Source organism: Oreochromis aureus, linkage group 7 (genome assembly GCF_013358895.1).
Source record: "Oreochromis aureus strain Israel breed Guangdong linkage group 7, ZZ_aureus, whole genome shotgun sequence".
Classification (NCBI taxonomy): Eukaryota; Metazoa; Chordata; class Actinopteri; order Cichliformes; family Cichlidae; genus Oreochromis; species Oreochromis aureus.
Window position 1 is genome coordinate 13,512,907 of NC_052948.1, and position 24,577 is coordinate 13,537,483.

General features: G+C 40.3%; 2 protein-coding genes across 6 annotated transcripts; both read right to left on the minus strand.

Moving 5' to 3' along the window:
* Window positions 1-643: 643 nt before the first annotated feature.
* c7h15orf39 (chromosome 7 C15orf39 homolog) lies at window positions 644-18,561 on the minus strand. Of its 5 annotated transcripts, XM_031747312.2 has the most exons (4): window positions 11,781-12,156; window positions 5,193-8,448; window positions 4,479-4,513; window positions 2,675-2,817 (listed from the first exon to the last, which is right to left on the minus strand). In XM_031747312.2, the coding sequence occupies exons 2-4, from the start codon at window positions 8,404-8,406 to the stop codon at window positions 2,812-2,814; spliced, it is 3,255 nt and encodes a 1,084-aa protein (XP_031603172.1). In that variant the 5' UTR covers window positions 8,407-8,448; window positions 11,781-12,156; the 3' UTR covers window positions 2,675-2,811. The 5 variants fall into 5 exon arrangements, with proteins under 5 accessions (XP_039470100.1, XP_039470101.1, XP_031603171.1 ...); XM_039614166.1 differs by lacking the exons at window positions 4,479-4,513; window positions 11,781-12,156 and adding an exon at window positions 18,487-18,561 and having other exon boundaries at window positions 644-2,817; XM_039614167.1 differs by lacking the exons at window positions 4,479-4,513; window positions 11,781-12,156 and adding an exon at window positions 12,216-12,296 and having other exon boundaries at window positions 644-2,817.
* Window positions 16,695-24,524, minus strand: ppcdc (phosphopantothenoylcysteine decarboxylase). The gene is made up of 5 exons (XM_031747488.2): window positions 24,287-24,524; window positions 22,185-22,280; window positions 21,715-21,843; window positions 21,451-21,619; window positions 16,695-18,677 (listed from the first exon to the last, which is right to left on the minus strand). The coding sequence occupies exons 1-5, from the start codon at window positions 24,410-24,412 to the stop codon at window positions 18,589-18,591; spliced, it is 609 nt and encodes a 202-aa protein (XP_031603348.1). The 5' UTR covers window positions 24,413-24,524; the 3' UTR covers window positions 16,695-18,588.
* Window positions 24,525-24,577: the final 53 nt, after the last annotated feature.

Consider the following 24,577-nt stretch of genomic DNA (forward strand, 5'->3'; position numbering starts at 1 on the left):
AGCAGAGCGGGTGTCTGTCACCTGAATCTGAATTGGGAGCTGATTCGACAGAAGAGTTTAAAAACTGAAGGCTCTGCCTCCCATTCTACTTTGAAATATTTTAGGAACCACAAGTAAACCAGCAGTCTGAGAGCAAAATGCTCTGTTGGCGTGATATAGTACTATAAGTTCTTTAAGATAAGATGCTGCTTGAGGTTGTATCTGAGGTGAAGGATTTTAAATTCAATTCTGGATTTACTGGGCGAGCCAATGAACAGAAGCCAATATGGCAGAAATATGCACTCTCTCCCTGCAGCATTTTGGATGAACTGGAGGTTTTTCATGGAGTTTTTAGGACAGCCTGATAATAATGAATTTTAATTGTCCAGCCTAGAAGTAATAAATACACAGACTAGTTTTTCAGCATCACTCTGGGTGTATGGTTGATTAATAAGCTGATGTGGAAGATTGCTGCCGCTCCTTCTCCTTGGCCTGTGCTTTGAGGATTCGAACAGTATGACTTAAACTAACATAATCATCCTGCTTTAATCAGGTTTCAATTCATTCGTTTAGGAACACATTATAGCTTTACAAGAAGTCTTAACACTGTTTTTTTTTTCCTTTTTCTCTTGAATATTTAGAGTTGAGAAGTGACAAAACACGATGGTGAGACAAATGTTTTAATTCAGTCTGCAGAAGTAGGAAAATCATACAAAATGAAACCACGATTTGAGGTTCAGTCGTAAGTTTCACACTGACTGTATACAGCACACTCGGCTTGTGTTTTTAAAACCTGAGCAGTTTCAACACAAAAACTACAAAGGGTTGAAAAATTAAAGGAGCTTCCTCTACTGGAGGGACTGGACCAAGCTTCTCAAAGTTATTCAGTGTTTTGACTTTAGTGCTTTCACTCATTTGGTATTTTGCTGATGGTGGTTGAGAGAGCATCCAAGAGCGCGTCCATAGGTGTCAAGCTGGTTACGTCAACCATAGTATATATTATTTACATCATTCTCATCGGCCACTCAGTGAAACCTTTGTTCTCTGTGTACGGGGGCACTGTCATCTTGAAAGAGACCATTTCCATCTAAACAGAAATGGGTAAAGGTGGCGGCTCAGAGCAACTTTGCATTGATTTGCAGTGTAAATTTGAGTTGACTCAAAGTGCACTTTGAGTCACTATAAGGGTCAAAGTTTTTCAATTTAATTCATCACCTGTCTTTACATTACTTACAGTAAGGCAACCAGCATCATCAGGGTCAAGATCAGTTTTCTGCATTAATGCTATATGTGACTGGCACTGCATTACGGTACTGTACAGTACGGTGCTTGACAGTAATGCTCATTCAAACTACATTAAGCCACTAATTTCCCTCTGCTGCACTGTTTCAAAAGAAAGGTCAGGATGACTTAAAAAAATAAATACTCCACTGATGCTCACAGTTTATAAAAGTGAAAGGGGCACAGTGAGGCAGTGATTTCTTTCATGTCATCAAAATTTAATTTATTAAAATAAAGTTACCGCATAAATGATAAGAATGTAAAAAAAAAAAGAACACTGAACATAGCCCATCACTAAAGAAAGCACAACTTTGTGCTTATATAACAGGCAATTTTTAGGCGACTTCATTTTTTGAAGAAGAAGAAGAAGAAGAAGAAGAAGAAGAAGAAGAAGTTAAGGAAAAAATTGCTCAGCTGTCGTTGCGCTCACAGAGGTGTCATAGCATTGTGTATATGTGCCTGGAAACTAGTCTTCAATTTTTAGCCAGCCTTTTTTATAGTCTATGAGAAGCTCGAGGTAGTACTTCCATTCTGGCTCGCTGTCATACCTGACCTCAAATATGGTCTTAAGGGGGTTGGGGTGAGCTTCGTGGATGCACAGCACCTCTCCTCTGTACCACACCTCTGATTTGTCAACTTCCTCGTACAGATGGCGGATCCTCTTTCCTACCAACTCAGGGTAGCAGAACCTCATGGCCCTCTGAGCCCTCTGCACAGCTGAACGCAGGACCCATCGCCTCCTGTGTTCGGCGCTGTGGCAGGCAGACAAGTAGGGACAGTATTTGATCTTCAAGAGTGATCTATGTTTTCTTTTAGAAGAGCTGCCGAGGGGTCTTAAAGCATGAGAAAAGCTTCCTGTTCTCTCCCACCTGTGCTTTGCTTTGGGTGTCCTCCTGTGAACGTCGGCCTCACCGATCACACTCTCCCCGTCATCAGTCTGTGAGATGGAAGCATCAGCAGATGTCTCCGACTCTGACACTGCTTGGTATCGAGTTTTTTTTCTCTTTAGACCTTCACTAAGTATCTTCCTCAGTTTAACAATGACTCCTGAACAATTCTTAGAGTTTTCCTTAGATTTAACTGATGGTGAGGACTGACCAACGTGCAACATGCTGGAAGATCCCTCCGTTTCTGCGTCACTCGGGAATGGGGATAGCTCCTCCAAAGGACACATCCATGAAATATATGGATCCTGCTCTGAAACCATATAATCAGTCCCTTTATTATCACTCTCCTGGGGCTCATGGGCACTGCAGTTGTTCTTTGCAGTTGTGTTGACAGTGCTTTCAGCTACAATCTTGTCCTTATCCCCTCTCTCTTCCTCATCTGACAAACTGTTGTCTAGAAACGTACGCCTCGAACTGCTCCTTACTCTTCTTTTAGTTTTATTCCTGTTCAAATGCAATTGTGTTTCCTCATCCTCTGAACATCTCTGTGGGTGCAACTCTGAGTGCGAGGCTGCGGAGGCAGTGGTGTCAGAAAATACAGGAACCCTCCCGCTGTTAGACGCTTCACAGCTTCCATCTTGTTCCCTGCGATCAGAGTCCATATCTAATCCTGCAACACAGGGAAAATGCCAACAAGAGAGCTCAAAACAAATGCTGAAATATCACAGATAAATATAGCATTCTGCTTCCTCATAACATGGGAAGATTAGAGGTAAAAGAATTTATGCAGTGATCAGGGACAGTTACAAGTGAGCAGCAAGTCAGAAACAGACTTTCAGGATTTCTGACAAGGAAATATAAAATACTTGGTTTCCTAAAGAGCTTTTATTTCATACCTAAAACTAAGGATTTCGGCTTTTGCACATCATGATCCTCCACCACGAAACACCCTTACAGCAAAGATGGAAGAAAAGGCTACGGGAATAAACACGAAGGCTGGGAAAAAGTCAGCTGCTGCGAGGGGTGCTATCAGTCACGGATAAAACAGCAGTGAGGCAAGAGGAGGGCAACGGAAATGTTCAGACACTAGAGTCAAGTGCTCCAAAACCATGTGAACCTATGTCAGCAGTGAACAGCAGTTCAATTAGGCCAAGTTCAGTAGGTTCAGGAAGCAAATACATGTAAAATCGAAGCTGTTGACAGACAAAATAAAAGGCAACTATAAAAATTTATTTATTTTTTTTAAAAGGACGACTCTATTGATGTTCTATAATCTTCGTATTTTCAACTAACTACATAAAAACTCAAAATATTTCATTCGACTAAAGTTGGTTAACTTAGTTAATGTATGTAACATTTTTTCCCACCCATAATGAGAGAGCACTGTTATTATTTAGTATGTTCAACATTTGCTGAATACTTGAGATATCTTAAGAAACTATACAGTAATCAGCGACAGCATTAAAACCACTGACTGATAAAACGAATAAACCCAATCACCTTGTTACTGTACAATGTCCTAAAGGGACGTAAGTTTGTATTAGTATTCGGATTTTTTTTTTTTTTTTTTTTTTTTTTTAAACCCAGAGATGTTAACCCAGTCTCAAAACTGACTCCAACCCAAACACAGGACCTACCCTGCAATCTAGATGACCCCCATCCTGGTCCCAGAAACTGTAAGACACCCCCAGATGGAATGGGTCAGAACTGTTCAGGGAGCACCTGTTCGATATTTGGCACTTGGTTTTAAGGGTGTGTCTGATCAGTTTATATTTGTGACAAGACTGAAGCATTCTTATCAGAAATGCAGAGGGTGGAGAACACAGACAGGCAGGTGAGGAAGGGAAGATTTTTTTTTTCATGAGATTTGACTGGTGTTATACTATTGTCCTGTTCTTTGGACATTACACACTCTCATTCTCAGAAACTGCCTAATGCCGCTTCTGTCACTAAGCAGTGTAGATGTGGGTTAGTTAGAGATGGTACAACAAAGGATGAAGTCACCATCTTCTGAAAAGACCTCTGACCTAAAAAAAATGTGCCACACTTAATCCCTCTTGTGTGTAGCGGCCTCTCACTTCCTTCCCCTCATAATGTCATCCACCAGCCTGCCTTACTCTGTTTCAGCTACAGTGCTGTAAGTAGGCAACAAATTCATATGTCCCCAAGCAGCCCAGCTTAGCGCCTTTCCCCCTATACCCACCCACAGTGTAATCATGCAGCTTCTTGTGATTTGTTACTGAAGGTTAGAAGAAAAATTTCCTGCTTTCTAAATCAGGAAAAAAGCAAAAGAGTAGTGAGATTGAGGGACAACAGGAAAAAAAAAAATACCTGGACTCTCTTTTGGACGTCAGATGAGGTTGATTCTGTAAAAAATAAATGGATTTTATATTGAATAATTCTTCTGTTTTGATTGGTTACTTACAAAAAGGGCCAATTAATGCAGAAAATATGCTTTGAAGGAAATATGTTGCTTTATAATGATATCTAAAAGGGTCATCAGTTCACATCGTGTACCGAAAGGGATCTCCTAGAAAGCTATCAAAGTTATAGTAAGGAAACAAGGATTTTCATCAGATAAAACCAAGCTAAATGAATCATCATAATTAACAATAAGAAATTACAAATCTTTATAATGTATTTCTTTTTACAAGTAGGAACATAGTTTGCACTAATGACTGAGATGATATATTTTATATGAATACTTTATATTTGGTTTGTTTCTTAGCTAATTAACATAAATAATAGCTTATAGGTAGTATTAAATTACTTGTAAAATATTTTTAAAGCCATTGGCCTTATGGACATTTCTTCACACAGTTGTGTCCGGTGCTGTCGGGAAATTAGCACACAGAGGACTCACTGCAACACCTGTATTTTGATAAGTCTTCATTAGAACCCTCACAGCTTCTAATGAACAGTTCCTAATACAATCTTAATTTTTTTGGGGGGGTGGGGGGAATTAATCGTTAAAGGGCTACAGTGTTGTAAGTATAGCAACCATAGCGGTTTGCCTCGGTATGTCTGTGGTGAATGTACACTCACCCAGCTGTTTGCAGACGCAGACATAATACAGAAGGTTGACCGCGTCGGCATAGACGTTGGGCAGGTGTTTGAGGGACATCAGTCTCCTGAGTCTGGAGGAGCAGGCTCGTTTATGAAGCTGGATGAGGATCTTCTCTTCAGAGAGCGTGGTGGGTCGCAGCTCGACTTTGTGCTCCTGCAGGACCTGGTCAATGAAGCTGCCGTGGACCATAGGAAACAGCAGCTCCTTGACCACCAGCATGGGGAGAAACACTGCTCCCGTCCGCATGACGTGCGGAAAAGGACAGCGTTCCTGGATCGAGTACTCTCTTAACCTGTCGAAGACCGTGTCAAGTGCCGATTTCATCTCCTCATTGAGCCAAGCCTCTCTGGCTTTTACCCCCAGCAGGCAGGACACTTTCTGGACTTTGGTGGCGTGAGACAGCGATTCAGTTAGTCTCAGTTGGGACAACCACTTTTTAAGGTCCTGCTCTGAAGAAGTCGACACAGATTTGGACACAAGCTTACAGAATGACTGGTGCAGCTCAAAGAAATGCTTGCGGGCGGGCATTTGGAGATCTTGGTTTGGTATGAACTCAGCTGCTGGCTGTGCAGTCGGCGTCTGTGGTGGTGGAACAGGGAAATAATTCTTGCCGTTAGGGATAATAATCTTATAGGTGGAAAGTTTAAGACACTGAGGGGGAATGTTTTTGAAATTTAGTTTGCTCCCAGGCAGTGGAGTCGTGGGTTTGGGGGGAAGGGTGAGCTCCTGTTTGTGTTGTGTTGCGTTTGTGTCACCTTCAGAAGTCGAGTTTGTCTGTGCAGTCATCTCAGCAGGTTTGGACTCATCTGAAGTCTTTTTTTCATCTGCTGTAGAGGGCTTAGCTTCATGTTCTTCAGGTTCAATTGTCTTTTTTAAGAAAATAGGTCCATCATCAGGTGAAGCAGTCTCTGTGGGCTCTTTTTTGACTTCCATTTTGCTGCTGTTGTTTGGACTAATGCTGTCATCTGTAGAGCTGCTGATATCTGATTTATCTAGTTTTTCTACTTTAACATTCTTGGGTTCAACAGCTTCTGCAGCACTTTTCTCTTTTGGAGTATTAGCATGAGTTTCTTTAAAAACTAGACACACAACAGGCTCCTGTTTAGCTTGATCTTGCTTCTTTTCTTTGTCTGGCTTGGATTTAACTTCATGCTGCTCAGAGGACTGACAGGTTTTCCCTGATGCTCCAGCTCCAGATATCCCTCCCTGCAGATATCCTTGGTAAGGTGCCAAGCTGAAAACATTGTCAATAACTGGCATAGGAGGAGAGTCGTTCTTATTTCCTTCTCGGATAATCTCCGTTTCCAACTTTTGTCTCTTCCTGGTCCATTCCACTTCATATAAATCCTTATCCTCCTCTTTTATTTTGACAGGTGAAGATGAATGGGAAACGCTCCTCTTCAGACACTGTTTATTAACAGCGGTTTCTGGACTGGACACAGAGCTTTTGTGTTTGCTTCCTGTTTTGAAAGCAGGAGAATCAATACTTTTTTGGACATTTGCACTCTTAGGCACGTCTGTGTGGATCCGATTTGAACTCCGATTGGGGGACTGAGGTCGCCACACGGCTGGGGAACCTGGAATGTTTTTTGGCTGAGTCGGGCAAGGGACTTGAGAGTCACAGGAGGAATAGTCCACTACTCTGTCCACATTCAAGCCAAGTGGTGGAAGGATGGGTGGGTCCATATGCAGGCGGTTGAGAGGGGGGAAGAATCCTCTCATTTCTATAACTGATGGTGAGACACCTGGCTTGCTCACACGTCTGGCAGGGCTGGTTTGAGTCACAGGTAGGAACGGTGAGGAAATGGGTAGGTGGTCAACATGAAGGGCGGGGTGCTTGGGTTTGTCCTTTTGTAAACTGCTGGCGGACACCATGGGGTGATCCATATGCTGGCTGGATGGCGAAACATTTTTGTGGCTAGGGTGAAAAGTAGGTGATGCATGTTGCCTTTTTAGGGGGGCTCTGATTTGGCTTGCATTTAAATGAAGTCTTGGAACAGCATAGCATGGATAGTTCAAACCCCGCATAAAGGAATGATTTGGCAACATTTCAGTGCTAGGCAAAGGCAAAGGAATTTCAGCATGAAGCGACTGAGGCACTATGTAATGCTCCCGAGGGTTTGAGCTTGTGTGTTTATGAATAACAGCAACATCTTCTCTCTGCTTACTGCCACTATCTTTACACTGGGTTCTGTTTTCTACCTCCACATTTGCCTGGGGGTAGTAAAACACTTGGTGCTGCGCTAGTTGGCCATATTTGGACATGGGAGAACGTTCCTGATAAACCTCTGAGGTCATATGCTCATATGTAGGGTGGGAGGGGTAAAGGCTGGGGTAGCCTCTGGGGGAAGTCTGTAAAGGCTGGCTATGCTCACTTAAAGAACCAAACAGTGGACGAGTTGGGGTGCAGGGGTAACTGCTGTAGTGCGGCTCAATCACAGTAGGCAAAGTTCTTCCTCTAACAGGGCTGTATGAGTTCAGTGTATCTGTGCTGTGTTCAAACTGTAAGACTCTCTGTTGAAGCGCCGTGTCTTGTCCTTTCCTTTCAACAGATGGTTTTTCAGCGTAGTGAGCATCAGTTTGCATCCAGTCACGCTCATATACAGTGTTTGGTATCCTTGGAGAGCTATGTTCCACACTGTAGCGTTGTCCTAACATGCAACCCAGTTCATTACAGCAGGGATTATGTCTGTAAACCGGCCTGGGAATCGCTAAGTAAACAGAGTTTTCAGATGGGGATGATGAAGTCTCACCTCCAGTTTTTTGTTTTCTAATAGGTAACGACGCTGCAGCTGTAGGACTGCTGATCTCAGGACTTTTCTTGTACCTCATAAAGCCCTGTTTTACCGGGGTGTGACGCGTAGCAGAAGACTGAGTTTCCTCTGAAGAATTGCTGTCGTGTCTGTAAATCAGATGGTTTCCCTCCATGCCAGAGAGGTGACTCATAGTACTCCGGTCATTCAGCAGAGATGTCTTTGAGTTCCTCCAAGGAGAAGTGAATCCCGCTCCCTCTTTTCCTCTCGGGTCATAAGCAAAGAAGGCCCCATGGCACGGCAGCGTCTGCTTGCCCAGGAAACCAGACATATTTTGCGGTTTTGACAGTCCTGCAGATGCTATCGTCCGGTCAAATAATGGCATCTTGGCTCGAAACACTGGGTCAGTGAGGGTTTGCATTGGCTGGTTGCTCATCATGTAGTAGCCTTGTTATGATGATTCATCAATATCGCTCCAGACCTGCCAAAAAAACAAAAAGACATTAGATCGTGGCATTTCTCATTGAAAACTATCAAAAGTTTGTTCAGCACTGGAATCAATCCGACTGTGTTGACATCAGATATAGCAGCGAAGTGTGTTACGGAAAAATAAATGCTTAGCAGCAGAATCATCATGAGATAAGAACCGACGTGACTTTAAAAAAAAAATAATTGAGGTTTATCTCACATATCACACTCACGCACATAAATGGTGGAATAGGAGTCCTGCACATGAAAAATAAGTTACTATATGAGGAATGTGTGGGGATCACGTGGAAGAGAAAATCCCCACCCAGGCCAGATGGCCTCAGACCATCACCACACAGGTCACTGGTGTAAATAAACACGAAGAGTCTTCAGGGTTTATTGTAAAAAGGCTGTAATGCATATGCGAGCACAACATGTAGATACTTAACAATCTTTGGTGTACATTCATCGCTATTTCATCACGTCTTCCTACTGCAGCCCTAAACATAGTTTCCATGCCACTCCTTCACATTACACATAATCGCGTAACCACATAAATCACAGTTTTAGACAAATAATAACTGGACCAAATTATTTGTAATTCATTCCTTTTGACCTTGTAAAGTAAAAAAGTACACACGGCTAATAAATGGTTCCTACAATGAGTTACAATTTAATTCTCGTACAAGGAGAAATTTCAGGTTTGAGAAAGGTTTTCCACAAACTGCCAGAGAGATAGTTGACACATGTTGTGCCAAACCGACTGGCTCTCCCTGTACCACCTCCACTCCAACTGTTACTTGTGGTAACATAATATCCAGGTGTGACTGAGAGCAGTCTCAACTTCAAGGCCATCTGTAAAAATGAGAACTATACTGTAGCACAACTGTTGTCATTTCTGTGAGTCATACATGATGTGTTATGGTTTTACCATGGCTTACTTCAAATGTCAATGTGTCATCGTGATCGTATCAAAAAGGCTAGGCTTGTTTTTGTCGAAGTAGGACTTATCGCCTGATCTGGCATGCACTTCTCATCTCGTGTTTACATTCTCAGACAAAACAAGTGGAATTGTTGCTGTTCTGCATTTTATTACCACAGCCCTCTGGTCATACTGTAGGTACTTCTTTGTTATACTTCTTCAGCGCTGTTTTGCATCTGACTCCTATTTATGGGAATTTGCTGATTAGCTTTTAATGACTAAACTTTTTTTGGTAACGCCTGACACTGAAACTAGTCAGCTACCAGTTCCTCCTATCAGCTTTTTAAAATGAAAGTTAAAAGTAAAATCCAAACAAGACTTTGGGCTCAGCAGGTAAATGAACACAGTCAAAAATGATCTGCGATGACAGATGTGTAATCCACAAAGTGATAAACACTAGCCACAGTGACCACAGTGCAGTATCAGACACCCCCCCCCCCACACACACACACACACACCCCCCTACCTTTTTTTTTTTCTAAGAAAAAAGTATTTTTGCACATTCTTGATATTTTCACTTCACTCTCTCAAGGAAGGTTCTGCAAGTGTAAGAATTGGAAAGCAGAACAGAAAGCCCGCCTCCAGTTTGGAAGTAAATGATTGAGAGTTTGGGGGGGGGGGGGCTTGTCTGTTTAAATGTGGAATACAAAACCTTCACCACAGTAAGACGCTAGATGCATCCCATCCCATTTTTAAGAGATACAGATATATATAACAGATAACAGATACATAGATATACACGTCTGTCTATCTATCAACCTCTGCTTAAACTGCTGCCACTCATGACCCAAGTCAAGCTGTGGAGCAGCCATCGCAGATATCAGCACTAACAGTCAAAGATCTTCTAAACATGCTCAACATTTCAGCTTTCGAACCGTGTTTGTTTTCAACACGTAAAGAAGATTTTTAAAAGTGATAATTTAACAATCACACCAAGGAAAATTATTCCAGGAAAAATGCCGCTTCTCTAAAAAAATTTAAATAAAAAATAAACGTACGTATCTCCTAAATCTGGCATTTTTAGAAGGCGCAACGCAACGTGTGGATCGCAACGCAGTCAGGCTTCTTGGAGCAGATGAAAAGAAGATAACGTCGTCACGTGATCTGCCATGCAAGCATGTGCAGGCACCGATGAGGTCATAGAGGAGATAAATTATAAATTATACAAAGGTTTATTTGCACTTGCTTGCCGACAACGCGTGGAAATTTGGCTCAACAGTTAAAGTGTAGAGGTTTAGCAAATACAACATCTGCCAGCACAATCTGTAAATGTAAAAAAAATTATAAGACGTTCTGAGAATAACTGAAACTCTTGGTGAGGTTTAGAGATGTAAACGACTTTTTTTTTTCTTTAATCCCACACAGTGACCCTCTCCAGTCTAATGACAGCACAGCACTGAGATCTTATCTTCTCATCCTGTTGACACCTTTCACAAAAGTGGTGTGACGGCTTATCTGTATATGGCGAGGAGGTTTATGTGCATGGAGGAAACTGCGCAGAGCTGTTTTCAACGGACTAAAAACCGCACTCTAAAATGTGTGCCTGTCTGTGTTCGTGCGCCTTTGTGTGTCCTCCCACTCCCATGATCTGTAGGGCAAGGGTGATGGAGAGCGTAACTTTCGAAAACAAAACGCCCGTGGCTTAAAACCACGCGAGAGAAGAGTGAAAAGGCAAAAGCTTACTTCAGTCTAGTCTAGCAATCATTAATCATTTATCTGATCACCAATTAGTCTCTCGGGTCAGGATGTGTTGAAAGATCTCCGCAAGTTCGTGTGACATAAAAAAAAAAAAAAAAATCAATTTCCTCCAATATGTCTTAGACTTAACCAATGAAAACGGCTCACGTCCAAACATTAAAAAACGGAACTTGAACGAGGAGAAAAAAAAGTTTCTTCTCAGCTTCTCTTGACATCCTCGTGAGCTGTAGCTTACGATGCACATATATTTGCTTCTCAGCCAAAATGTGAAAGTACGAGACCTGCCGAGAAGAACAACCTGCCAAATTTAATAGGACGCAAATAATATGAAAATAAGACGGGCGTAAGAGCTTGACTTTCGCTCACAGAGCGAGTCATTTCCATACAGCCGCGAAAGCCTCGTAAACCACGGCAAAACTAAAACCAAACTAAGTTCCAAACAAACACACATACACGCGCGCACACACACACACACACACACACACACACATATATACAACAAGAGGATGCACAAATCGATCTCGATTGTATGAAATAGTTCCACCTTCTTTGACGCACTCTAACAGCTTTACTAAAAGGTTCACCGGTCCTGCTTTTCTGACTTTACGCACGTCTGCATCATAATCAGTCGTCAGTTACTTTAAACTGCGAACAACTCTCCTTACCTCACCCGTGTGATCAATGATTTCCACAAAGACTCCATGAAACTTCTAAGAAAAAAGTGGGGAAATCTCTCCGCCGCCCGTGGAGTGGGTCAGTCCAGATGCGTCAATCCCACCAAATGAAGCGACAGCACAGCCTACTAAAAAAAAAAAACTGCTGCGCGGCTGGCCCGAAGTCCACGAGGCTTTTAGAGAAGTTAACAAACTGAAGAAAAGACAAAAGGAAGGAGGATGGTCTTTGATCAATAGGCGGAGTCACACCCTCCCTCTATCCACGGCTTGTTTTCTTCACATGTCATGTTTTCTCGCTTTCAGTGACTTTATGTCCGGCTGCCAACTGTCTGCTGCTGCCGCCGAAATTAACTTAAGAGTCGTGTTTTTTGCCCCTTGCCACACCCTGTCAGATAACACACGTGTGTCAGGTTGAATCTGTCTCACCTTCGCGCCTTTGCCCGGTTCCCATGCCTGAGTGTCAGAATCGGACATGTCAGTCTCGGAGCAATAAAGGAAATCACGTGTTTATAATTCCCCGTTCTTTATCTTTGTGTTGACTTACATGCAAGTCATTATCCCACAGCACCTCTACGGTTACGTGAACTAGTCACTGCATACTCAACCGTGTGGCGAAAAGGCACAGAAGACGCCCAGGGTTTGGAACATACATATTTAAATATATCTGCAACAATAAAACTGGTTTAAAGACATCCCACTGATGTCAAAATCAACTGTTTTACTGATTAGACTTATTAATGGCAGGGTGCATGTATTCTCAGAAATTAAAATAAATAAATAAATAAATATATGACTTGACACAAAAATAATCCAATATATGTAAATAGCTTCATCTAAAGGAAGCGTTTATGGCAGAGGATTGCATGGGTCGATCTCATCCTAATAAAGTTAATGGTTTACTATAGTTGACCAAAGTTAAATTCAGGTCAGCCATTACCCCGGGCAGACTTTTTTTTAATTTCTTGTCATTACTCATGACTAGCATTTTACCTTTCAATCTAATCAAATGTTTTATAATATAATACATGTATATTATATATTGCACGCCTAAATTCTTACACTCTCCACTGATTTGACATCTGGATGAGTTCATGTCTTGTAGCACTTGCATCATGTCCCTCTTCACCTGTGAGCCAAAGTCTAATTTATGTGTCCTATGGGGGTGCCACAGTTTAGTCTAGACAAGTTGGTTGCTTCCACAAGTCCCAAGGGGTTTCACAGGTACAAAGATGCTCATCAAGGAGCATCTTTCTACCTGATGTGAGGAATTACACCCCCCACCCCAATGGATCATTCCTCACATCTTCCCATTTCCAGTTACTATGGCATTACAGCTCTGGGGCATCCAACACAAGCCATCAAGGGGACTCACACATCATCAAACATACAAGGCAACAAAAAAAAAAGGAATATTAAACATATACAGTACATAGCTTTGAGACATGTGATAGACATGTAAAGCTAGACATGACAAGCATGTTTATAAATAGGTCAGAAATAACTCAAACACTTTTAGAACAACTGCTGGGAGCCAAGTCTGTAAATGATTACACAGGATGAAAAGATACCGATTGATTTGATCTTGTTTTTATTTAAAGAGGCCCAAACGGCTACCCCTTCTTAACGGATAGCTCCGCACAAATTAACTCGCAGTGGAATCTGCAGTTTTGCATTTGTAGTGGGCATTTCCCCCTGTGAGACCTCCCTGTTTTAAATACGCATACATATACAGATATGAATGTTTTAAGATAGAGGATTTCAGTGAAGGATTTATCAACATGGGTCACGTTTTCTTTACAAAAGGTTTCTATCCCAGGTGAAAGAAGGTATACAAAGAAAGCAATAAATGCATCAGCAGTGCGTGGTTGACTCAAATCCTGAAGCGTGTGGGAAATGCTGACTCATTCTCAACTAGTCCAAGTCAGATTATATACACAGATTACAGCCTTTCCATGTTTGTGGTCTGTAAGAGAGCTTTTAGAGTAAATTCTAAAGCCACCACACACTGTGATTGACATAAGATGTGCATGTATAAATGTATCTGTGTGTAAAGTGTAGGAAAATGTGCATAAATAATACAAAATATTATTTATGGACATAAAACACACTCCTGAGTGAATGCGCATGGTGTTTACCACTTTTAAGCATCTCAGAGTGGGTAAAGCAAGCTGTGGTGACACAGGGAGCAGAGCAGGTGATCTCTCAGGATGCAGTTTCTGATGAAACACGCTTAAACATTCCCAGAGGTCACAAACACACACTGAGCCTAGAGACTGCTTGGGTTGCATCAGACACTCATGTCGGACGTGTTAGTGCATACATATTGACACACAGCCTCACCCTATTGTATGTTGACAGGAAATTTGTGGCAGGGGTCATATGATGTTCAAGTGATATTTTTTCTGCTAAACGAGACAGTTAACCTGAATAATTCTGATACATCACAGAAAAGACAACACTCAGGTTTCAGTAGACAACTACAAGTTGTTGATTGTGTCTACAGTTGATATAACTGTGATAAAGTTAAATGTTTGAGGTTATGTTTCTAGTGTTTAGGTGTCTCTCATTTAAACCAATGGCATCCCCCATACACCCCCAGCAAGAAATAAATATGGCTTAGGTACATTGGACCTTTTAAACTCAATGAACTGCAAATTTATTTTTACAGCCCCAGGACATTTTAAAGCCTCGCTATCTGATGTTTCAAATCCCTCCCATTTCTGATCCTGCTGGTTTTGAGATTTGTGGACATGTTATTCTTGCATACTTGTTTGTCTACTTATGTCTCATGTTTGTACGTGTCTGTCTGATTAAATAAGGCTGCTATTATATGAATGGAAGTAATGATTCATTTTAAAATTTTTGAGCTTACTTTGAACTAAAATTGTACTAATACCAGTTAGTTGAGTAATCTTTTAACCCTTGTGTGGTGTTCGTATTTTTGTTACTCAGCCAGTGTTCATGGGTCTGGTGGACCCGCTAGAGTTTTGGCTTTCCAATTAACACTATCAAACAATTTTATGTTAAATTACTCAACAGATGTTTACTTCATCCCATCATCTTTTTTTTCCCTTTACCTTTGTTCGATCACATTTATGAATTAATGTGCTTCTCGTTTTTTTTTAATAAAAAAAATAAATAAATAAATATAGAAAAAAAATAAAATCAGTTATAATCAAGTGTAAATATCTTTATACCATATTTTGCAGGTTTTGATGGTATATACTGCCTAAAGGGGCAGCGGCCTCTAAATGGCATGGGTCTCACAGACCACCAAGGGTTAAGTAACTGAGACAGCTAAGGTTTAACTGTTCATCACTGCTGAAATATGACAACACACTGTCATGTGATGAGCTGGTATGTTGCAGAGTCACTTTCTTGCTGACGGTATCGTGTGCACTTACAGAAACTCTTCGGTTTCACCAGCAAATTCTTGCAAATAACACAACAGGTTCAATTGATTGTGATATTTGGGAGCTATCTTTAGTTAAGCATGTGTTAAACTGGCAGCTGAGAAAATGTTTTTGCAAGTGCAACTTTGGCCATTTCATATCACCTATCTGAAGTTTTCATGATCTGCACCCAGTTCTTAGAACACACCGTTCATTCCCATTAAGCACACCTGCAAGCTGCATGCTCCCCCACAGTGATATCAAGGCCAGGATGACACTCCCCTTGTCAGAATGGCTGATGTAATGTTTCTCTAGCCTCATTAACAGAATCAGCCAGCAGCCAATAGCAGCAGGACAGGTTATGGCTCAGGGAAGGATGCTTTTCATTTGGGGAGCCATTCACATCGCTCCATGTGCTGCAACCTCGACAGCTCAACAGTAACAATCCCCTCAGTTATTTGCAAGCCAAATTTCTCTCCAGTCCAACTGGATTTGGAGGAAGCAGGAAAAAAGTCTGATAAAATATTACCCTCCACACAACCTAGAAAAATTAAAACAAACAGAACAAAAATACACCCACACAAAACATGCGGCATGCAGCTGCAAATTAGAAGAGAAGGATTCTCTTCAGTAGAGACATGAGGTATTAATGCTAAAGAGACAAGTTCAGTTTGATGACAAGGAAATAAAGAGACTTCCTTGTGCTGTGTGACCAGGAAAAGATCAGTAGTTCACAATAACACCTTGGATCTTTAAGGTAATGAGGGTAATGGGAAGAAAAAGATCAACATAATATCATGACGTGGCTGACTTAGATTGCAATAAAAAGTACTCTGATCTCTTAAATGGGGGGGTAGGCCTACTTGTCTAGACAACTGCCACCTGCCAGGTGCACTTTCAGTTTATTACAAGTAAGACAGTTGTGTACCGTCTGTTTTCGCTGGACACAATCCAGACCTGGATGTTTCACTTTGTTATGAGATAGAGGGCTTTCACAAAGATAAACATGTCTAACATTAATGCGATCCATGGGTTTCGTCACTCTTGCCCTTTGGACATCTTGTAAAAGCATGGGGGGAAGCTCCTCTAAAAAGCTCAAACCATCTTAAAGCAAACAAAGAAAATTTCCCAAAATGCAGAAACTAAATGGGGATGTATCGTTGTTACCAAGTCAAGGATATCCGTATCATGACAGTTTTATTTTATGTGGTTCTGCAGTAAAACCAGTCTGTCAAACTGCCTGTTGGGAAAAGAGTTTCTGTTGCCTTGTGTCGGATAATTAACCCCACAGGCACCAGGACAGCATCTATAGAATTAAATAAGAAGGATGTTGTTCACACTATAATGGATGACATGGCCAGAACATGGATTTAATGACTATTTGTTTCATGTAATGTTTTTATACTCATTTGGAATTCTATATTTTTACTTTTGTCATGGTTCCCTATATGACCATATAAAGGATCTCTTACTAATATCATGCAGAGCCCAGAACAGGAAAGTGCAGTCTGAATCTGCATTATATTTTATCATTTATTTTATATACATTACACACGTAACACTTTAAAGAAATATGAACATCCACCAGGTTTACATACACACATCAAGGGTATGAATGTCATGGTAATTTGGGGCTTTTTATTATTTTAAAAATTCCAGGGTGGAATGATTGTTCACCATTCATCTTCAGTGACTTTAAAAAACAAACAAGAATTTATTTTGGATTGACTCTTATCCACACAGGGTCAGAATATAAATACAGGCTCAAATATATACATACACATTTTTTAATAATTGGTGCTGAAGGTTCTTCAGTGTCTTAGGTCAACAAAGCCAAGGTCCAATAACTCCTCGTTAGTGACTGACTACAACTCTTAGTGACTGAGAGGGTGCCAACCAAGAAAGAAGCTCCTCCTCCAAAAGCAATACCTTTAAGCTCGACTAAAATTTGCAGCTGTCCACATGTGAACAAGCCAAATGTCTTCTGGAAAAAAGTTTTATGGTCAACAACGTGACAGAGATTGAGACAATAAAGACGTATGTTTGCAGGAGTACAGGTGTGGCTTTCAAATGGACAAACACTGTAGCAACTGTCAAGTATGGTGGTGGTAGCACCATGCTCTAGGGCTGTTTTGCTTCTAGCAATACTGGCAGAATACTGAAGGACGAGGACTACCTCCAAATCCTTCAACTTTATCTTAAATCAAGAGCTGGACAGGACAACAATCCAAAAACTACACCTGGTTTTGGAATAGATAAAGCAAACTTCAGGAATCACCTTCCCCAACCCTAATGAAAATGTGTGGACTATGCTTAAAAGGAAAACAACCAATTTAAATGAACTCGACAAGAAGAGCCAACCAGAGTTAGAAATGATTCAAAATCATGCACCCAATTCTTGTTTGTTTTTGTTTTTTTAAGTCATTAAAGACACATCCTGTATGTCTGATATGATTGATTATGCCCAATAATCGGTCCTGGAAAAAGGACACTTCAAAGAACTAATTAAAACCCATTGAAAACCCCAAATTACAATGGCTTTCATGAATCTGATTGGAATACATTCACAAACATGACTGAAATTTTAACTTGTTGCACTTTTGTCCCTTTACCTTTGATAATGACAAAATTTTCAGTTTCTTGATCAAGAAACAGGTATATTATTAGATGTTCATTTAGGGTGGTACTTAGCAAACAGTAATGTGGCAATGTCGCAGTTTTCATTATCCTTATATCTACATCTGAATACGTCAGCTAACATTAAACAAAAAGAATAAACAATCAAAGGTAAATTCAGAGGAAGGCTTTCCGAGAAAAACAAGCAGAGCACGTCGTAAACAGGCTCAAACTGTCTGTTCAAGTCAAGGAAGAAATGTATAATACAAAACACACTTTCATGTCATCTCTGAGAGATGCAGCTGTTGCTACCTTATCTTTTATGTTACTTGGGATACCAAATAATGTGTTACTATCTAAACAAAATAAATATGCAAAAAAACAGCACAAAACTGTTTAAAATGTACCTCCAAAAACTGATGCTGACAGCTGAAAAATTAATGTCTCACACTACCAACTTTTTTGTTTTTAACCTCTGGCCTGATCAGGTTCCAGAGGTGATATGATGGGAATTAATGTTGAAAAAGTCCATGCACGTCTCTGAAATGTAAAGGCGCTGTGCCCCAACAGGTTTAACAATACCAAAAGAGGATTTAGAGATGTCAGTCAATGATGTTCTGTACACACCCACACATTCTAAGAAGTGAATTTATGAAGTAAAACAGGTGAAAGCAAGTAAATGAGTTTACCATGGGTGTGTTGGACCGTGGCAGTTTGACAAATCCGACAACAAGGCATAGTGTTTGTTTTGCTTTGGCTTTTGGTGTTTGCTTGGATGTACAATATGACGTTCATGCCTCCAAAGATGACTCATCTGGTTTCTGAAGATACTCTTTGACAAGACTGACAATAGTCGATACTTCTGCCATGGCACCTTTACCTGTGGAAAAGCAAAGAATTATGAGCTATACAAATGTCTTCTGCAGAAAACTATAAATCAGTCAGTGCCTGAAGGAAAATACAAAGAAGACATGTACACAATTGCAATGCAAATGCTCATGCACATTCTTCACATTCATAAATACACTACACTACACTCAAGCTGTTTGCATATAAATCTGAGCCAAACCCCACCGATGCATCAAAAAGACAGCACTATTAGCAACAAAGCTCATAGGCACAGCTCCTCCATTTTATTTATTCTTTTATAACACTTTCTGCAGCAGGTCTCCAAAATAGATGAATTGATTAGAACATTATTTTTGAAGCTTTAACTGTATCCATGTGTACATCTGCAGTTGTTTGTGCCAATAAAAAAATGATTAGTCATTAGATTAATGTACCAAGGTCAACGGTATGAATTGACATAATATCAATCAATGTCTTAAACTGAGTTATACAATCTAGGTGATACTTCATTAAACTTCATTACTTTTCCACTACACAGAAAGTGGTTTACAAAGCCAACACATAAACATGACATTAAAAAGTCCAGTGTTAGATATCCTTGAATAACATTGTGAAGGGAAGTTATTCCCACTGAATCAATATTTAGCCTTTTGTCTTCTGTCCAACTTTCTTTGCACTTGCTATAAGACTGAGTCATTAAGATGAGTACTTTCAGTTCCTTATATTAGCACATTCTATTCTTATTTATACTTTCCTGTCCTCTTAGTGGATGTTAATAGGGAACTTCTTTTGACTTAGCTGAAAACACCGCTTAATGAACGGCAGCCTAGGGCAACTAGAAGCAGGATAATCAATACTTACATGGACTATAGTTATATACTTTAGGTTATACTAAAGGTGGACACTGCAGCTGTGGACAGTGTTTTTTCCAGAAATAATTTCTCAGAATGCAGTAGCCGACACCGTCGCTACAGATATAGATTTAGCAGATGCAGCAGCCTCACACAGCATGTTAAATATGAATGCTAAGTATCAGCAGCGCTGTCAGCATTGGTATCCATCCATCCAAGCATTTTAGGAGATGAGCTCCAGTTAGCAAAAAACAACAAATTGTATCAACTGAGAAGAAAAATGAAATGAACGGAAGTTGTGAAGAGGTAAGTAGATAAAATGGTAGCACCTTTTCCAAAAATAGACCATGCAACACAAGTTTTTGCATTTACAAATCGCACCATAACTCTGAAAGCACATGAACTACAAGTATATGATGCCAACTTTAGAACATGTACGATCTATACATTTCACTTGGTTGCTATTTATGCTATAACAGTCTACTGCTTTAGAGTGCAAAGTTGATCACAACAACACACGCAGCACAAAAAGTAGCTTCTACCAGAGCCACAGAAAATAGTGTCAAATATGTGTAGCATTTTCCATCGAGGCCTATTCATTTTTATCTTGTGGTGAGTTTGAGTGCTGGGTTATACTTGAAACTACCTGCGTTGTAAGACATGCCATGTCATCCTAGCACGTCTAAACACTGGTAAGATGTTCACATAGTTTGGCTAAGTCTCTTAATACTTTGCTTAGCCACATGACAGAATGAAAGCCACAAGTCCTTGCTACAAAAAAGAGGAGGGAGGCAGCTGTAGATGTTGTTAGATAATCACTTTGTACCACAGTTATCCCTTAAGTACAGAGTCTTTGGAAAGGAACTGAAATATGCTTCTGGTAGGTAATTTATTATGTCAAGGTTTATGTGACACATTTTAACAGTGAGCACTGAGCAGGTTGATATGACCTCCCACACAGCTGGCTACTGCGCCAGGTAATTAAGAGCAATTCAACAGCCACTTTAATCTAAAACCATCCTTGGGATAAGTCACCTTATCAGAAAAAAAGGAAGCATGTGGCATGTGATTTGGGCTAAGGTCTGTTTACCTATAACAGCTAATAGTCACAGTGTGCTGGTACATAGTGTACTTTTTACAGCCACAGGACACTGAAATGCAACACAACTGGTGAAGGAGAATTTAGAATTTGTGTAAAGGAAGAAGGTAGAAAAACTAGCCTTTGAAACGATTTTTTTAAAGGTGAGATTTAACTTCTTGTTTTATCTGCCTGTGATGCTGTGTGTCACCTGGCCTAATCACTGTTACCTGCCACTCTCCTTGTCATATGATCTACTCACTACTGTCACGTTTCTTGCCTGCGCAGTTCAAGTAGTGTTTGCTCCTGCTATAGACGAAGGATGTAACCTATAATCATCCTTAAAGAGGCATTTTTTTCTAACGGCCAGCATGGGGGAATTTCCCCTGACTGCAAAAAGTAGTCCAATCATATAGATGTGCATGAGTTTTTATACTCCAGGTGAAGACACCTGGAGTATAAATGAATATAGTGGAAATTTATGAGCTACAGATATAGTTACAGGTTTGAAGTAAAAATAAATAAATAAAAAAATAAAGGCAAAGTCCAAGACGGGTGTGGTAAAATTAGTCACTGGCTCCATGACCTGTGTGAATATTACTCTCCAGCTGTTGTAGAGCCATAAAAATCATATCAGTCCTTTTTTAAGGAAATTGTAAGACATTGACTTGAGTAAAGCTCACAAATGTCAGAATATGATATCTGCTGTTGCATAATTCTAAGTCTAATTTTGGGGGGTTTATTAACCACATAAATATGTAAATATTATTGTAAATTTCAACCCTTTTTCAATTTCTCACAATCTGAGAGTCAATAGTAAAAGTAAATATTAGCAGAGGTTAAATATATATTTAGTTCCTCATATTAAAACTCACCTTCATCTCCACACACTAGCTTTTTGGCAATGCAGGGGATTTCCACATATCCAAACTCTTTCAGTTTGGATACCTGCTGGGCTGTAATAGGATGCAGCCACATAGCTGTGTTCATTGCAGGGCAGAAGAGTAGAGGTCGACTGGTATCCCAGGCTCTTACCACACACGTCTGAAAGGACAAATGCTCATAAAATCAGAAATCATTTCACAGAAATTCTGCAATAAATGATTATTTGCAAAATCTTTAGTATTTCATCTTCTTACCAGCAGATTATCACAAATACCACTAGCAATCTTTCCAAGAGTGTTGGCATCAAGAGGGGCAATGACAAGTAGGTCTGCCCAGCGCCTTAGCTCAATGTGTAGCACGGGGTCAGATCTCTGTTTCCACAGCTAAATGAGAGACATGCTGTTTGAAATGCATCCAGTTACACAGTCACATCTTCACTTCTGTCTGGAATGCATAATAAGTTAAACCAGTGTTTTTATGTCTCAGAATTCTCACAAGTAACTCCAGTGTTTTCAAGTTAATAATGGGCAACTCATACCACATTTCATTTCACTCAGTATGGCACTGTATGGTATTCCTTCACCTATTTCATTTCAAGAGCCCAAGCTGACCTTCATATCGATTATATATGTCATGTTAATTTGTCTTTTCTATATATATAGCTATATATGTTTTCAGTGTAATAATGGCTACATTAGAACATCATACTCAAGTTAGTTATTACCTCCCATTCATCCTTGTCACTGTAGATTTTGACTGAGACCTCAGCAGGATTATAGAAGTGCTTGGCATGCTCTGTAGTGACTACTCGTACATCCACCTACAGCATAAATGACAGCAACATTTTACTTGCGCAGAACAGTTGAAAAACTCTATGGGATGGATGGATGGACGGATGGATGGATGGATAGATAGATAGATAGAGAAGGGGAAAAGGGAGGGAGAGACACATCAGTAGTATGAATTTCCTGTTCCACCACATCCCATTTAGATTGAGATCCGATGACTGTGGATGCCTGGAAGCCAGTTGTGTACAATGGATTCACTGTCATGTTCACAAACCAGTTTAACATGAGTTGAGCTTTACGGCATGTTATCCTGCTGGAAGCAGCCATCAGAAGATGAGTACTCTGTGGTCATGAATGATAGACATATTCAGCAAAAATTGTCAGGTAGGCTGTAATATTTAAATGATGATTTAAATGTACTAAGAGGCCCGAAGTGTGCCAAGACAATATCCCCCACACATAACACCACCTTCAGCCTGAACAACTGATACATGGCAGGATGGATCCATGCTTTATGATCTTTATGCCAATTTCCCACCCTACCGTTTGAACATTTTTCCAAACTTCTGCTGTCCAATTTTGGTGAGTCTGTATGAACTGTAGCCTCATTTTTCAATTTCTAGCTGACAGGTGTGGCACAGGGTGGGGTTTTGCTAAGGTTCGATGAGTTGTGCATTCAGAGATACTCCTCTAGCACCATGGTTGTAACATGGGGATTGTGAATTACTCTCCACTAACCATGGACGTCACAAAGGCATTTTCACCCAGAAAGCTGGCATTTACTGGACATTTTCTCTTTTTCAGGCTGTTCTCTGTAAACCCTAGAGATGACTGAGTGAGAAAATACCAGCAGATCAGCAGTTCCTGAAATACTCAGAACAACCTGTTTGCGGTCCACAAACATGCCACGTTCAAAATCACTTAAATCACCTTTCATCGCCATTCAGATGTTCAGATGAAGTTAAGCAGGTCATCTTGACCATGTCTACATGCCTAAATGCTTGAGCTGCTGCCATGGGATTGGCTAAATAGATATTTGCATTAAAAAGCAGCTTAATTGGTGTACCTAACAAAGTAGCCACTGAGTGCAGATAAAGTCTACATTGGTATGAATTTCTGTATACTCTAAGTTTTTACATTATTTTAGAGTATTTTTAAACAACTGTAGGCATTTGATTGCCTTTACCACTAGTATGCTCAAATTAATTCATCATTTGTTTTATAATTAGCAGGGCTTGAGCAGGTGAAGCGTTCATTCTTTCTCAAGTAAATAAATACGTCATACTACTTGTTACAGAGAAGATTTTTCTACAACTGACTGTTTAATTTAAAAAAAAAGAACTTTAATTGAAGTTTACAAGACAATACTGCTGCCAGTGACATGCGTGATCCCACATAATTTGGTTGAAAATTAAGTTGACTGATTGGGGCATTACGTCTCTCTGCTCCATGGAGTGTGCATCCATGCATATTCTCCCATGTTAAACTCAAATGAAGCAATTATTCTTAGTTTGACAGTCAGGCCAAATATATCTCTCTACACGTATTCGCTATTACACAAACAATTTAAAATTATTTGCATTGCTATGCAAACGCATAGCTTCATCACCCTGTTTACTACAAAAGTCCTAACACACTTTATTTAGTGTATTGCAAAACCATTCCCACACTAATACCAACACTGTCATATATTATCCCCCGTTTAACATTTACGTTTTCAGATGTCGTTTTCTCTATTTTCATGGAGGACCGCTGTGGTTTTTAATTAACATGCAGATATTGCTGGTTCAGGTTTTTAAGTCTAAGACTTTTTTTCTGCGGCTGGATAAAAGAGCTATAATAACTCGAACATACTGCGTTTGTAGCGATGCTGCCTAACATCCCCATCTTGCGGTAAAGGTGAGCTTATGCGTATTATGCCACTTAGATAAACAATAAATGTATATAGGTGCTTGTGCTATTATTTGCTAACTATGTACGGGGGAAAAAAAAGAAACATTCATGATATGCAAACATTAATTAATATGAAGCAGCTCACCCTGGAGAGCTCAAGAAGCTGGGAGACCAAAAGAGGCAGTTTCAAGGCTGCAACGCTTCCTGTCACTCCAACAAGGACATTAAATGTCCCGGAAGTTTTCAACAAATCAGTTTTTAAACTTGACATGTGGTCGTCTTACTGCCTGTCAGCATACTGCCAAAAGAAAAATTAGACAAGCTGCCGCGCCGCGTTCCCGTGACACTTCCGTAAATATTCATTTAGCCAATCAGGGAATTGCACGTCTAACGTTTGCGCTTCCTGCACGAGCGCGTCTCCGCACTGATCGGTGGA